The sequence below is a fragment of the Lupinus angustifolius genome, chromosome LG18 (assembly GCF_001865875.1).
Source record: "Lupinus angustifolius cultivar Tanjil chromosome LG18, LupAngTanjil_v1.0, whole genome shotgun sequence".
NCBI classification, from domain to species: domain Eukaryota; kingdom Viridiplantae; phylum Streptophyta; class Magnoliopsida; order Fabales; family Fabaceae; genus Lupinus; species Lupinus angustifolius.
Genome location: NC_032026.1, coordinates 9,682,444 through 9,697,967, shown reverse-complemented (window position 1 = coordinate 9,697,967; position 15,524 = coordinate 9,682,444). Strand labels below are relative to the sequence as shown.

The 15,524-nt window shown below is 33.9% G+C and overlaps 1 protein-coding gene and 1 pseudogene across 4 annotated transcripts; one reads left to right on the top strand and one right to left on the bottom strand.

Moving 5' to 3' along the window:
- Positions 2,762-7,305, top strand: LOC109332525 (annotated as a pseudogene).
- Positions 8,397-14,595, bottom strand: LOC109333295 (something about silencing protein 10). Of its 4 annotated transcripts, none has more exons than XM_019568701.1 (16): positions 14,382-14,595; positions 13,983-14,074; positions 13,679-13,790; positions 13,314-13,465; positions 13,001-13,147; positions 12,718-12,830; positions 12,372-12,459; positions 11,427-11,606; positions 10,660-10,833; positions 10,490-10,567; positions 10,210-10,349; positions 10,016-10,136; positions 9,223-9,491; positions 9,022-9,085; positions 8,865-8,933; positions 8,397-8,764 (listed from the first exon to the last, which is right to left on the bottom strand). In XM_019568701.1, the coding sequence occupies exons 1-16, from the start codon at positions 14,479-14,481 to the stop codon at positions 8,633-8,635; spliced, it is 2,031 nt and encodes a 676-aa protein (XP_019424246.1). In that variant the 5' UTR covers positions 14,482-14,595; the 3' UTR covers positions 8,397-8,632. The 4 variants fall into 4 exon arrangements, with proteins under 4 accessions (XP_019424246.1, XP_019424249.1, XP_019424248.1 ...); XM_019568704.1 differs by having other exon boundaries at positions 10,210-10,346; positions 13,679-13,757; XM_019568703.1 differs by having other exon boundaries at positions 13,679-13,757; positions 14,382-14,594.

The following is a 15,524-nucleotide window of genomic DNA, read 5'->3' as shown; positions in this document are numbered from 1 at the left end:
TTCATAAGGTTGACTAAAAAGTTCACAATGTTGACTTAAAGGTTCATAAGGTTGACTTAAATGTTCAGAATGTTGAGTTGCAGGTTTAGTTGAAGGTTCAGAAGGTTGAGTTGCAAGTTCAGTTGAAGGTTCAGAAGGTTGAGTTGCAGGTTCATAAGCTTTGACAATAGGTTCAGAAGGTTCTGGTGCATCATCACAACTTCCTTCATGCATTGAATACATTTCTGAATCATTACCATCTTCAAATTGATACACAAATTTTGTGTATTTCTCATTCAACACAGGATGTTCAAAGTACACATGCATCTCATAATCACCAATGTCATCCACCTTATTGGCCTTCAACGCTGTAGCCACCATTTCATTGATATCTTTATCTTTCTCCAATACCATTTAATCCACTCTCCAAATATGGATCTTCAGGATTTTGCCAATACATTGCCTGGAAATCGTGATAACCACATTGAACAAATAATGCTTTCAAATCCATTAAGTTTACCAAATCTACATCCAAATGATGCATTCTCTCAATTTTTTGACCAATGTATTGGAAGTTGCCATCATTGTCCATGGCAAACCGACACCCATGATGATAAACCAAAACAATATATTTAGACATTTGCATGAATGTGAATATAATAAACAAATATTAAATTACAAATGGACCCCAACACAACCGGATATACAAATATTAAACTACAAATGGATTAAAAACAGAATTGGGACCACATGAAGCAAAAAGAAAAAACATAAGGGACCACATACATCGAAATCGCAGCTTCGCTTCTCTTTACAATCACAACCACAAACCAACAATAAACGTTTTACAATTTGAAGGGCAAAGAAAGTAAAGGGCAATTATGGTGAAGAAAAGTCGATTTCGTATGCTCTGAGTTTGGTTGAAAGGTGAAGAATATTGAATGAAATAAGGAAATGTACGAGTGAAGACGAATGAAGGAAGGTAGAAGATCGACCGACAGGTTGTTGTTTTTGTCAATACAAAACGACATCATTTAGTATAAAAATAAAAATAAAATATTTAAAAATAATAATTTTACAATAAACGATGTCGTTTTGAGATGGAAAAAAATTTAAAAAAATTAATGGGTTGTTGACATGGCAATTTGTACATGTAGGACCATCCACCATGGTCCACGTCAATAGTTAACGTGCTACACCAACACTCTGTGACATTTAACAATTTCCACATGACGGAAGGACTAACGTGACTCGACATTGAATTTATAGGGGACTAAAATATCACTTAAATTTTTGAGTGACTAAATTGATAACCATGAAAAAAATGAGGGACGTAAATGGGTAATCACTCTTGATATAATGGATACTTTTTTTCTTAATCTTATTGGATGTTTCATCATCATTTATATGTTTTGATGTCTTGTTTATTTATAAGTATGTATTTGATTTACAAAAGAAAAATTTAGGAAAGAAAAGTCGAGAATAGAAAATGAGTAAAAAATATATTGATTTTTTAGTTGTTTAATATAATAGAAAAGAAAAAAAATAAAGATAAAAAAATATATTTATTATTAATAATGACATTGACATATATTATAAGAGATGAGATATCACTAACACAAAATATGGTTCTTTTAATTCATATGAAGTTCAAAAAATCCATGGCTTATTTTTTCCAATTCAGTTTCATGCCTCTCACCATTTTTTCTTTTCTTTTCCTTTATTGAATACTAGCATGTTGTCTGTCAACTCGCTTTCCTATTATTTGTAATGTGTATTTTACATATTAAGTTGTATTATATATTATAATTTGTAGTTGAATATATATTCGTTTGAGGTAATTGTTCAATCTTAAAGAAATGATGCATATACATTTGTAACTTATCTCCAAGATAACTTCATGAAAGTTAGGTTAGATTTTTCCTTTATTAAGTAGTATAGATATGCAACTTATAATTAATATATTTAAGGTGGTTATATAGGATTATATGGTTTTTTTAAATTAAATTTTTGAAGGGCAAAATATGAATATGTAAATTATGTCATGATAATGATTACACTATGTTTTGACTTTATGTATAGTATAGAAGTATAGATATAGATACAACAAAACTATAAAGAAGATTATGTTCATTCCATAATTTATAAAAAAGATTCTTTTAAAATAAATTTATTGTTTGTTTAAGGCTTACACAAAACATGGAAGAAATAAGTTGTGCACTTCAAAAAAAAAAGGAAGTGAGTTGTGAGTTGGGATCTGCCTGAGTTGAAGCCTACTCGGTTGTGACACCGCCGCGCACTCTCCTCTCCGCGACTCATTCCGGCGAGGTTTGTTTATCCTCATTCTGTTTTGTTATTCCGATGAACATCAACATTTTAACAATAACGAACCAATCAAGTTCCATTTCCCTTCTACTTTTCCCCAAATTCCATACAAAGATAAAACAATATCATACTATGTCGATTTTGAAACGACTTTGAAAATGGTATATGCAATTCATAGGTGTCTTCTTTCGTTTGTTATATGCATAAACGTAAAACATAATGCGAATAAGCAAGAACAAGAGTAATATGTAGTTTTACTAGAGCCACATAGAGTTTATAAAAATGTCAATAAATACTCAACGCAATAGAAATGCCATTTTTTATTTTAATTTTATAATTCATGTGAAAATAGTGGCTCAGAGGCTGTACATTAGTGGAGTATGATGAGGGTAGAAGTTTACTGCTCGTAAGTAACAAAGAGTATATTTTGTGGATTTGAACCTGTGACATCCTGGTCATGACGCAAACAACCTTACCCTTGCGCCGAGACACACCTTTTTTTCCCATGATTCATATTGGACCAGAAGAATTCTCACTCTGGACTGGACCTCCCTTTGCCAATGGTCAAGCATGAAAAAGTTAATTATGTGAATGCAAAATTCAACGATGGTGGATCTAGACTCATGGTGATGAAATCCAACTCAGTGATTAGTGTATATGTTTGCAAAAGTGCTAAAGAGATTAGGTCTTTTGAACTCTCCAATGTTACATCTGCTATTCTGTCCCCTTGTGGAACTTATTTGCAAACCTTTTAAAAACCTTCAGCGCCACAAGAAAAGAATGTGATATTATGGAAAACGGAGACCGGCGATCCTGTTTATCAACGCTCCCAAAAGAACTTGACAAAACCTACTTGGTATGCAGTCATGAATTATGAAAACAGATAGAGTTCTTAGCAAATTTGGCTCTTACTCTGTAGTTCAAGTTATAATAAGTCATAACCTAGAATGATTTGGGAATTTGTCATCATATGGATGTTCATATATCTATGCTTTATTGAAGCATGCCTAACATTATCATAAGTTACAACAGCTTATGTTTTAACTGTCATGGTGTCTGTGGTTCAGGCCAGCAATTCAATTCAGCTCTGATGAAGCTACTGCATATCGGCTGGCTACTAACGAGGTGCAATTTTTTGACGGTCGGGATTTCTCTAAAGGAATTATCTCCCGATTAAGAGTTCCAGGAGTAGCTGCCGTCGAGCTTTCTAGCACACCTGGGTCTCATATAGCTGCATTTATTCCAGAATCCAAGGTTTGTGTCTGCCAACTTTATGCTTATGGTAGGCTTAGTTTAGTTTTCTGACAATGTAAATGAGAAATGGATCTTAAGTTTATTATATGTAAAATTCTATGAACCGTTATTGCATAAAGTTTTATATTTTTCACAACTGTCTTAAAGTTTGTTCTGTATTCTTGGATAGTTTAATGAACAAATTGGTCCGAGAATTATGTACTATATGTAAAATTATTTGTTCCAATCATAAAAAGAATTAAAATGCTAAATGGATATTGCTGATGCATTGTGTATTTAGGATGCGTAGTTGAGCCAAGTTGTTGGAGATAACTTGACTAATTTATTAAATTATTGAAACATGTAACATTCAAGAATACATTCCTTTTCTTCTATTTGTTTGGTTGAATCTTGATCTATGTATATTGTTTCAATTTCGTCTTGGATTTCAAGCATAGGATTTATGGAAGGGGCAAGTTGAAGCAAATGAAGAAATTCAACTATTCAGTTTAGAAATTGAGAAGTAGGGTCAAAATTGAGAAATTATGTATCTTCCTAGGACTGAGTAAAGTACTCTAATATAGTGTATGAAATCCTGTTGTCAAACATCGGTAAGAAATTTATAAAATAAAATTGTTAGTTATTGCAATATCATGTGTTTGTTAGATTGAATTGGTACCTTCTGAATAGCTGATGGCTAAATCATATGAAACCATATTGTCTTAAAGTCTTAAACACTGACTACATATCAAAGGGTATATATGAAGTTGTTTTCATATGCAATCTTCTGCGTTTGTTAGTCCCATCGGTAATCCATATTAATCAAGGTTAAATATAAAGGTTGAGAAGAGGCTTATATCTTGTGTGGTAGGCATCTAAAAATAATGACGACTTATCCCAGGTTTTTAATTTTTATTTGCACATACTGTGGAACCTTGTAGGGGATTCCTGCTAGTGTCAGATATTTGCATCTGGAAATGCTTCTCAAAGTCAAGCTATTGCTCGGCGGAATTTTTTTTGATGTTTAACCACCCAGCTTAAATGGAATCATGGTTCAACTGGGCTTCTAGTGGTGGTGCAGTCAGATGTTGACAAAACTAACCAGAGTTACTATGGAGAGTCAAAGTTATGCTATCTGACAACAGATGGGAAGCACGAAGGACTTGTTCCTCTTCGTATGTTCTTACTGTTAGTAAAATAAAAAGTGATAACTGGTTATATAATCTCCATAACAAGGATAATGTTTTTTATTTATTTTTAATTTGACAGGGAAAGAAGGGCCAGTTCATGATGCTCAATGGTCATGTTCAGGCTTAGAATTTGCTGTTGTATATGGGTGTATCCTTTTCCTTGTGATACACACAATATGAAGATAACAATGCATGGTAGTTCCTTTTATCTAGACAAGTGTATGCCAGTTCCAACTATTTTATATTTGCCGAAGATCCTGCAACTTGAAATACTGGACCAAGTTTGATGTGTTATACTTATGGTAAAGTCATCAACTCATCTTGGCAAAGTACTCAACCAATTCAATATATTAGGATGACTTTAGCCCCATGTGAGGAATGCTTTGAAAAAACACTAGAATTGCTTCTTTCTTTCAATTTGGTTTAACAAAATAAACCTTCTTATATGTTATGAATTTTAGTAAGCTATAATAGAAGTCAGATATTGGGTATTTTGTGCCTTCACATTATGTTCATCACTTTTTGTCTGTTCTTTATATATCACTTGAATGTTTTAATTTCCTTAACGTGTTTTAGTTATGCCTGCTAAAGCAACTATGTTTGACAAGAATTGCAATCCTCTACTGGAGCTTGGAACTGGTCCATATAACACTATTCGATGGAACCCAAAAGGGAAATGTATCCTCGCCTGATAGATTGGCATGCATAGTATTTATTGAAATAAATTAATTAGCAACTGCACATGTAGTTTCATATTTGTACTATTTTCCAAGTTTTGAAAATTAGAACAAATATCCGCTGTACTTCCATGTAACACATGCTCAAGCGTATGCAATATTGTAAATACATGCTTCTTATATTGAGTTCATATGTTTGTCTTGCTCATGTTCTAAGTATTCTGGGATTATTTAGATAAGAAGCAGCTCGCAGCAACCAAGGCGGAATGGTCTGTGACAAGTAAATGGTCTCCGGATGGGCGCTATTTCATGACAGCAACAACAGCTCCAAGCTTCAAGTTGATAATGGGTATGTTATATTTTGGCATCAGTCTACTCTTTGCTTCAAAATATACAGTTGTCTACAATTTTGTTTTCGGAATGTCAGTGTATGACTTCATCCTAGGCCAATTTTATGCTGTTCCATAGATTTAACCATATTAAGTGGTTAAGTTGAAAATTTATTGGGGATAGGTCACTAACCTAACTAATTTATGGGATAATATTTTGTTGATTGTTATATATCGGTTTCTGTCAAGGACCAACGTTTCTAAAAGCTTAAGCTCGAAGATGAAATCTTAAGATTGGTTTTATATGTCCAGCATCCTTTGGGCAATGCCTCTGTCCACTCTACCTAACGCTTATTTAACTTCCATTTAGAAGAATGAGTGATAAGGATCACACTCCTGACTGATTGGTCAAAGTAGCTTTAATACAATATCAAGATTGGTTTTATATCTGTGGAAGATTCAATTTTGTTGGCGATCATAGTCTCAAATCAAACCTATTCACACAAAAAAAATTCCTTGTATTGAAGGATCAAGATATTTCACTACAACGGGTCATTGTACTTTAAGAAGATGTTTAACAAGTTGTACCAGGTCAGTATTGTCTTTGAACTATCTCTTATTAAATGGTTTTTCTTTCGTCTTTCCCAGACATCATTAAATTGTACACAAACTATTCGCAGGTTGACTGGAAACCGGAGTCACCAAGCAAATTTGTTGACATCACAGAATTAATTAAGTCTCTAGACTTGGGAAAAGTTGAGGATAAAAAACCATCAGGTGCTATACCATGTTGGTCCTAATAATTCATTCAGTTCTGAGTTATATGTTTTGTTCTCTGAAGACCATGGACTAATTGCAGGTCAAGGACCAAAAACAGCCCAGGCTTCTACAAAAGCCTCTTCTGCCAATCCCCTGCCACAAAAACCTGCCGCATATCGCCCACGACATGCTAAGACTGCGGCTGCTATTCAGGCAGAGGTATACATAGTCTATGCTCAGTTATAAACTGTAAATATAGTCAACAATAGTTTTGTGCGATATAACTTATATATCGTTATGAAGTGTTTTTGGCACTTTAGAGTAGCCAAATGATCTGATATATACATTTTTATGATTCTTCCCTTCGACTCTTCGAGCTCTTGGTTTCATTTTTATTTAATGTCTCTAATGAATGCCAAAATGATTTGAATTTGCAGTTGCTTGGAGAGAGCACTGGAGAGTAAGTACCTTTATTTACTCTGTCTCTCTCTTCCATTGCTCTATGCTTCCTATGATTATATTCTGTCATTAAATGCTAACTATTGGTTAATTTAGATCATTGAGCAAGAACGCATTACGAAACAAGAAAAAGAGGGAGAAAAAGGCTGCTTCTGATGCCAGTGCTTCATGATTGAATCAGGATTCTTTCTAACTCGTTTGTAATCTGTTTTTTTACTACTTTGTGGAAGAATCTGAAAGTTTGAGGCTTCAAGTTTAGGTTTTTCCTAAAATTAATTGTATCTCATGTCCCCGGAGGCAAACTTTAGGCAGTTTTGAGTTCAAATTTTCAGATGGTTGATGTTTTTTGTGTTAGTGTTTGTGCTTTCAATCATTTCTCATTGGGATATAGATGGTGAGTAGAAGATAAATGGATGAGGTGAAATAAAAAAGTAGTGGGGTATTACATTATAGCACTTCCCTATAGGAGTATCTTATGAAACTCAAAATTTCAGTCACCATGTTGGCTAAAGGTTAAGACATATTTCATTATTCATCACTATGCAAACATATGAAAATCATGAGCAACCACAAATTTCTTTTGTACTTGGAAAGGACAAAATTCCTATTATTTATGTTGGCTTACAAATATTGTTTTCATTTTTCTAAGGGAAAAGTAAAGATAAGCTGGAGTTTGTGCTAGGTAGACTACTACTTTCTGGTATCATTCTTACCTGACTAAAACTAAGGGCACCCTCACAAAGAACTAAGGGCGCTACACAGAGTGCTTCCTGAGGCCAAAAAAGGAAAGCGAGTGGCAATATTGTAATTTGCTGATCCATCTTGTGAACATGAAACAGTGAAGTGGGTTAAAGCCAGTCTTAAAAAATCAGACAAATGAAGGGGAAATACTTTTTACACCAGTCTTTTTCTTGGTTTCACAGGCCTAAAGGCTTTCCTTTGATAAAATAAAATAATTCACTCAGACAATTTATCCACTTGAGTAGAATATAAAAAAAACCACTTATAAAATAATTCACTCACACAATTTATCCACTTGGGTAAAATATAAAACCTTGCATGTAAAAAACTATTTACAAGATTAATTTTTAGAGGATAATAGAGAAAATAAATGTTTAAAAGACATAAAATACACTTATTATGTGACTCTCGGGTTTTCTTTACATACCCTAAACAAGGGTAATTGACAAGGCGTGCATATATAATTGTTTCCTATTAACCACACTCAAGAGTAGTTGCTTAGTACTGTAAGGCAATTGGAGAGCTTATAACCTTTGTATATAAGTTATTTATAATTTATTTTAATAAATATATTAAAGCAACTTAAAGAAAATTAAATCTTTTAGGCTTATTTAAAAGAAGATGTTAGAATAAATGCTTAAACATGTCATATTCCAACACCTTGTACCACACAAATCTATCCATCCTAAAACATGACACTTGAGGAGCTGAAAGTATTTGTTACAGTGATGTTCAGACTGTATTACCTTCAGACCACTTCAAAGTTCTATAACATAAAATGTAACATAATCTTTCAGATCAGAACCACCAAAATTGCAAAAATCCATTATGCTAAATGTGTATCTCCTAATCAACAATCATATAAGTTACATTTCCACCATTACAATGATTCAAAATTGGGGAATTTAGAATGATGATATTGAAAGGCCACATGATAGTATCAGCCCTTGAATCTGATGCTTCTGCTGACATTTGCATTAATTCCAGATAACTCTCCACCATAAGGAGCTGTGGGCTTTCTGATACTCTGAACTTGTCCCTTGCGATTCTTAACAGCTTTTTGGTGCTTGAGCTGCAATTTGAGATAGCCAGGGAGAAAAAGTTAAACAACAAAATTTGAGGAAAAATTTAATCCCAGAGAATAACTGAATAAGTGCTTCGAGTTGAAGGACCTTGTAATTCTTTCTCGGATTCTTTTTATCCTTATTGCGACTTCGAGTCAGTCCCCTGTTCTTCAACATCTGCAGCATATTTGCAACAAAGTTTAACTAAAAGGTTTATATGAAATGAACAATTAAATTGAAAAGCATGGTTAGTATGGGTAAAAACCTGAGTAGAGATATAGCGTTTTCCTTCAACAGTCTCTGGCTGAGAGAAGGGTGCTGCAGGATTCCTACAAAAGCAAAGCAATCTTTATTTTCATATTAAATGGGGAAAGAATCTGAATAGAAAATAGCCAAGGTGTATTAATATTTTGGAGATATATCTTTTGAACAAGTTGAAAAAAGTCAAAAGGTACCAAACCATCACCTCGAATAACTTGCAGCTTTTGCAGCCAGTTTTTCAGCTCGCTGCTGTTCCACTTGTTTGTAAAATTCATTTTCTGAGTCCTCATTTTCAACATCATCCTCTTCATCAGAAACCTCATCAGATCCTACATCATTCATTTCATTATCATCATCAGCAACATCATCGTCCTCATTCTTGACTCCAGCACCAGCCAACACCTGAAGCTCATGTTTCCTTCGTCTTTCTCCAATATCATCTCTTTTAGGTAAATCATCATCACCAGAAACCACCTTACCCAAACAAAAAACAAAAAGAGCAATGAGATGTTCTATAAGCAGGTGATATCAAAATGAACATTTCTGAAGCCTAAAAAAGGGATTTCTTCTTCTCCTGTGATCACAAATAGCACAAGAATGTAGATGCTATACAACGTTAAAAATAAACAAACCAATAGCCTGGGTCAAAGATCAATGCAGTGGTTAACCTGATGATATATTATATCCTCTGTATTTATTAATATAACACTATTGTAATATGATGACAATATAAATATACTAATACATCTCCCTATAAGAGAGCCATCTCGAGACTTGTTGCAGGATATATTACAAGTATAACAAACAGATACACTTGCAAGCAGGACTTTCTGCACCAGTTTTATCATGCTCAGATTGCATTTATAACTTAATTCGTTTCTACCAGGAATAGGTAAACCTTGCAATGAAACTATTACTCAAATACCTTGCAACATGCAGGTTACTATGAATTACGAATGAAATTAGAATCACTCTCACAAAAATCTCGAGTTCAGTACCTTTGTTTTCTTCAAACTAGCATTAAGAATCTTGGATACTTTACTGGAACCATTAACCAATCTAGCTGCCCCCTTAACATCAGCAGCGTCATCATCAAAATCATCATAAGTTTCAAGCTGTCTGCAAATTTGGTAAATTACTAATGAGTTCCAAATGTTGGAAACATGTAAAAGATACAAGAGTAAGGCTATACCCATTAACTGGTCTCGAACGTTTTCGGGTGCTACTAGGCTTTGGAGCAATGGAACTGTACAAACCCTTTTGTTTAAGCTTTTCCTCAAGGGAAGCTCTAACTTTTAACATTTCCAAACTCTGCACGCTAACGCTATCCTTCTGTCATATTCAAGTTTATTTCAGTCAAATCAACAAAAATATCAAATAAATAGGGAACACTCTATAGGTATATTAATAAAAATCAACACAACTAATGCAAAGATGCAAAATGACACCATAGTTCATGATCTATAACTCACCTGATGCTTATCTTTTCTTGCTTTCTGTGTATTATCCTTTGAGGATTCCATTTTTTGTATCTCAACTAACTTCTGAGGCTGCAGCAATACATAATTTTTTTGGTCGGGTAAATTTTGAGATTATTATTTGAAAGATAAGTGTATAAGTCAAAATTAAAAAAGATAACTACCACTGCTTCATCCGGCAATCCATCAGAGACAAGAGGTTGCTCTTGGTTTTTAGTAAAAGAATTGGTATTTGATGGAGCATTTTCATTATCTGGCTTCACGACTCCTTCCAATTCATCACTTCTGGTAAGAATGTCCTCAAGTTCAACTGGAAGTTTAGAGTCTATTTGTTTTATCTGTTAGTGAGGCACATGTTAGAAAAATGGAAAATCGAAAGAAAGATAACTTCGTCTCAAATTTGATATTTGTGTGCAATCGTGCATTAATGGTGTAAATATTTACAGACAACTATGTCTACCGGTTGTTCTTGACATCACATTAGAATGTTCACACATTAATCTAGCATGAACTATAACCATTTCTCCAAGGTTTAAGCAAGGCTACCCATGCAGGATGCATGCAATACTATAAATTATCCAACAGCAAAATGTTTCCAATTAGTTAGTTGAGCCACTGATAATTATAAAACTGGAAATGAAGCAACATGATCGTGACAGGTTGAAACACTGATTATCTAAAAGACTGTACTAATTGAGCAAAGCTATTGTGTTGGCAAATATCTAATCCCTTAAATATGCTACATACAGATTACTACATCAACTGTCAATCCAGTATCGAAGAAAGCCAAGACATTTAAATAAATAATATTTTGCTTCTATCTAGAAGAAGATCAACCTATTAGTTATTCATGCCTACCATATTCATATAACAAGTAAGTAACTATGCAAACTAGATCTTTACAGTCATAGATGTTTGCCAAGAACAATACCTGGTCTACTAATATCTTGATCTCTTCAAGGCGAGCTATGACAGGATGATCATGGACTGGCTGCCCTTCAGATTTGAGGAGAAGGTAGAATGTTATAGCTTGACAATAGGACAGCAACAGAATCTGCTTCAACTCAAAATATTGCACTCCTCCTTCTATACCGATTTCTCCCTTTTTAACCTTCACAAAGGTAAAATCAAATCTAAGGCAAGGGTGTCATGCACATCCAATGGAAAGAAATAACTAGCGGAAACAAAAAGCCATCATGTATATGCAATGAAGATTATAGACCGCAGACTTTAAATTCTAAATAACATAGTAACACGTGGAAGACCAAGAGACAGAGTAGAAAACATCTAAAGCTTAAAAAGAGCTAAATTTTAATTATAATAAAAGTAGTATAATTCCTACCAGGAACCCAACATCTCTGTTGAAAGAACAAAACAAAAAAATCTAAGGCCAAAACAGAAAGAAATGACTAAGGCAAAGCAAACAGCCTACTACATTAATTAGCAATGAGAGACTAAAAACCATTTTCCTGTGACATGCAATTCTAAGTCATCAACACTGGGCATGCTGTTAGAAGGGTAACAGATATTAACTTCCATAACATGACCATGTTTTTATTTGACAAAACAGAAAGGTAACATTCGCTAAACTTTTTTTGGTTTCCTAGAGTGTGATCCCACCCAATAGGTGAGAGACTAATTTGCCAGGATATGGTTAGGCTAAAAACTAGTGACCCCTCCCAAAAAACATGCTTAAGGGACTCAAATCCCTTCCACTTCGACCAGCACATATTGGTTATATCCATTAAACTTTAACTGCTTTCGGCCTCTGAATTATTCTATAAATACAGGTCAAACACTTATTGCACTGTTTTCATCACTACTCCTACAGAAAATCGAAAGGAAGAAAAGCAGATCACACGATGAGGAAAAAAACCTTGCTCAAAAATGGGTTAATTTTGCATTCAAGCTGCTTGTGAGTCTCCTTAAGTTCTGACAACCAACCAACTAATTCTGGAGCAGACCTACAAAAGAGAAGATAATCATTTATCAGGAAGAAAGCATAGGAAAATACATTGTACAGTAAATTTGACATAGACTAGTTTTAGGGCCCCTCGTGTTTAGGTTTTGGATTCTTGGTAAGAGATTTATGTAAAATCAGAAGCTATTTTGTGTTTGACCACAAGTATGAAAAGCAATTTCACTTATCTCTCCTCTCTAAAGGAAATAAAAGTTTTTCCCATAAGCTAGAAACCAAGGAAACCAAAGCTGTGAAATCCTACCTAGACAAAATATTCAATTGCTCCTCCTTTGACAAAGCATTCAGGTCCTCAAGCTTGAAAGTCATATCTCTATCTGGTGACTCTATCGCTCCCTTATCTTTATCTGATGCATCCTGTAAAGATATAGAAGTTTACTACAAGTTTGTTGACACAAGCTGTACATCGTAAATTCGTAATGATATGCCTTCCTCAGATTTTGCCTCTCCCACATGTTTTACCTCCATTAACATACAAATTGACTACAGTTAGGGAACGAAGTAATGAGATAATCAGAAGCACTCACCTTCGAAGTAAATTTCTCATTATCTTTGTCTACACTAATATCCCCTAGGTCATAGTCTTCCATTGTTAATGATCTGGCCTTCTCCCTTTGAATTTGTAAAGCCAATTCTTCCTCCTCTTTTGGGGCCTCATCATCACTCGATTGAATCTGAAACCAAAATGTTACAATTATTCAACAAAAACAATAAAACTATATTGGAAAATAAGTAGGTCAGAAGTTAAACATGGATCTACTAGAAGAACAAGTATCACCAACGGTTCAAATATTACATATGGGGAAAATACTTTTCACATGCATGGCTCAAATCCCTCACCTCAAAATTACGATTCTCAGCACCGTGAGAGAACCTTTTCCCACCGAAAGTAAGTTTATTATCATCTTCCTCATCATCTTCATCATCATCATCTTGAATTTCATCATCACCTTCGCCAAATTTTGCACGTAAAAATTTTCTTTGCCTAATCACTAAACAAAAAATACACAAACAATTAGCAAAATAACAGATCTTGAATAAATTAAACTTCAACAACATTAAAAAATAACGAAGGGAAATAAGCAACAAATTTTGTTATGAGCCCAAATAGCATATATACTTAATAACAAAGAATTTGATCAATTTCAATCAAATCTAAAGTATTACTACGATAAATTTATATGTAAGTAAAAACATGTGCTTACTTTTTGCGACATCATCATTTGCATCATCGTCGTCCTCATTATCATCATCCTCATCATCGTCGTCATCCTCTTCATCATCCTCTTCATCATCCTCTTCATCATCATCATCATCCTTCAACGAACATTAAAAAGCAAAAGAAATGAGACTAAAAGCAAACATCATCAACTGTGCTGCTCTAGTTCTTAAGCAAACAAATTAACCACAAATAAGTGTGATGTGTCATGTTTCAATGAGTTAAAGAAAAAAGTTTCAGTTTCATATCATTGTCACAGAAAAGGGGGAAAAATTTAAAGCAACAAAAACCTTAATATCGAAAATAGGGAGCTCATCATCTTCATCCGAATCTCCGTCCTCGTCATTTACGTCAAGGGGAACAATGTCCCTCTGCTTATGAACTGCAAAAGAAAACCATCGTCATACAAGTAAATCAATTAGACACGGCAGCCTAGCGCACTTGGATTCTATCTAGTTGTACGCAGTATTGCAGTATTACTCTCGCAAGCTAAGAAACTGTTTCCAATATTTGATTGGAAAACATGACCTCAACGTCACAAGGCAAACAACTTTATCCTGCCGAGACTCCAACCTTATCATTATGCCGAGGCTCAACCTCCAGATTAATAATAATAAATGAAAAAGCTCATATCATCGTAAACCAAATAATCAACAAAAAATAAAGGGAAAAAAGAAAAAAAGAATTACACGCATCGATTTCGTCATCCATGTTGTCGAGAGCATCCTGGTCATATGAGTATTTGTCTTGTTTCTTCTTCTGATGACTTTTTCCTTCTTTTTTCCCCATTCTCAGTACTTTGTTCTACGAAACCAGAAGAAACCCAAAATTCTAAGAGCTGTGTATTTCAGAACTCAACAGAAGGAGTTGCCGCTATTCAACCAGAGCATAAGTAATAGGGTTTAGGGCTGAACGAAAAATAAATACAATAAAAAAATACAGGGTTTAGTTTTAAAAATGGATACAAACGTAATTTAATCCTAATAAATTAAACTGAAACTCCACATATTAAGGTTCTGACGAAATTTGAGAAATATATATGCATAGTGCATTATCTATAATTTATTTTTAATCATTGTTGACTCTTAAATAAAACTAATACAAATATGTGGTGGATGATACACTAATATATATTATCATTGTATGATCCATCAGTTATGTTATGTTATCATTGACGTTTTAAAAATAGTAATATATTGATTATATACACATCTTTATAATAACGATGCATTAATATTACACTTTATTTAATTACATCAATGAGTATACAAATCATCCATAATTCATGTATATATGTTGTACTCAAACAAGAAGATGATTTGCACACTTAACTCCTCTTGACGATCCTTAAAAATGAAGGAGCCACATCTGTCATTCTAGAGTTTATATCATTTCATGTATCATTAATTTCTATTGTTAGAAAAGTAAAACTTCAATTAGTATGACTAGTGAGAATAAAATTGTACATTGTGTGATACACATCTTGAAATAGAAAGTGTGATTCCGAAAATGAAAATGAATGTAAAATATTTTAAGAAAGTCGAGATATACTTAGCTAGATTTGAAGTAGTGAATGAGTGGAGTAGTTATCATACTGTGTAAGAATTGAATGTTCTCTACTAGGGCTCGGACTGAGGATTCTACCCTTGAAGTAGACTCACTTTCTCGGAGCATAAGAAAGGTCAAAACTATAAATATTCAAGGAGGTACATCGATGGAGATGGGAATGATGAAGGGAGATATGGACGCTAGTCGAGGAGAGAATGTATCTTACAAAGAAAGGCTTTTGAACCTGTCTCTTGCGGAGGCAGATTTCCTAGTGGAAGAAGATG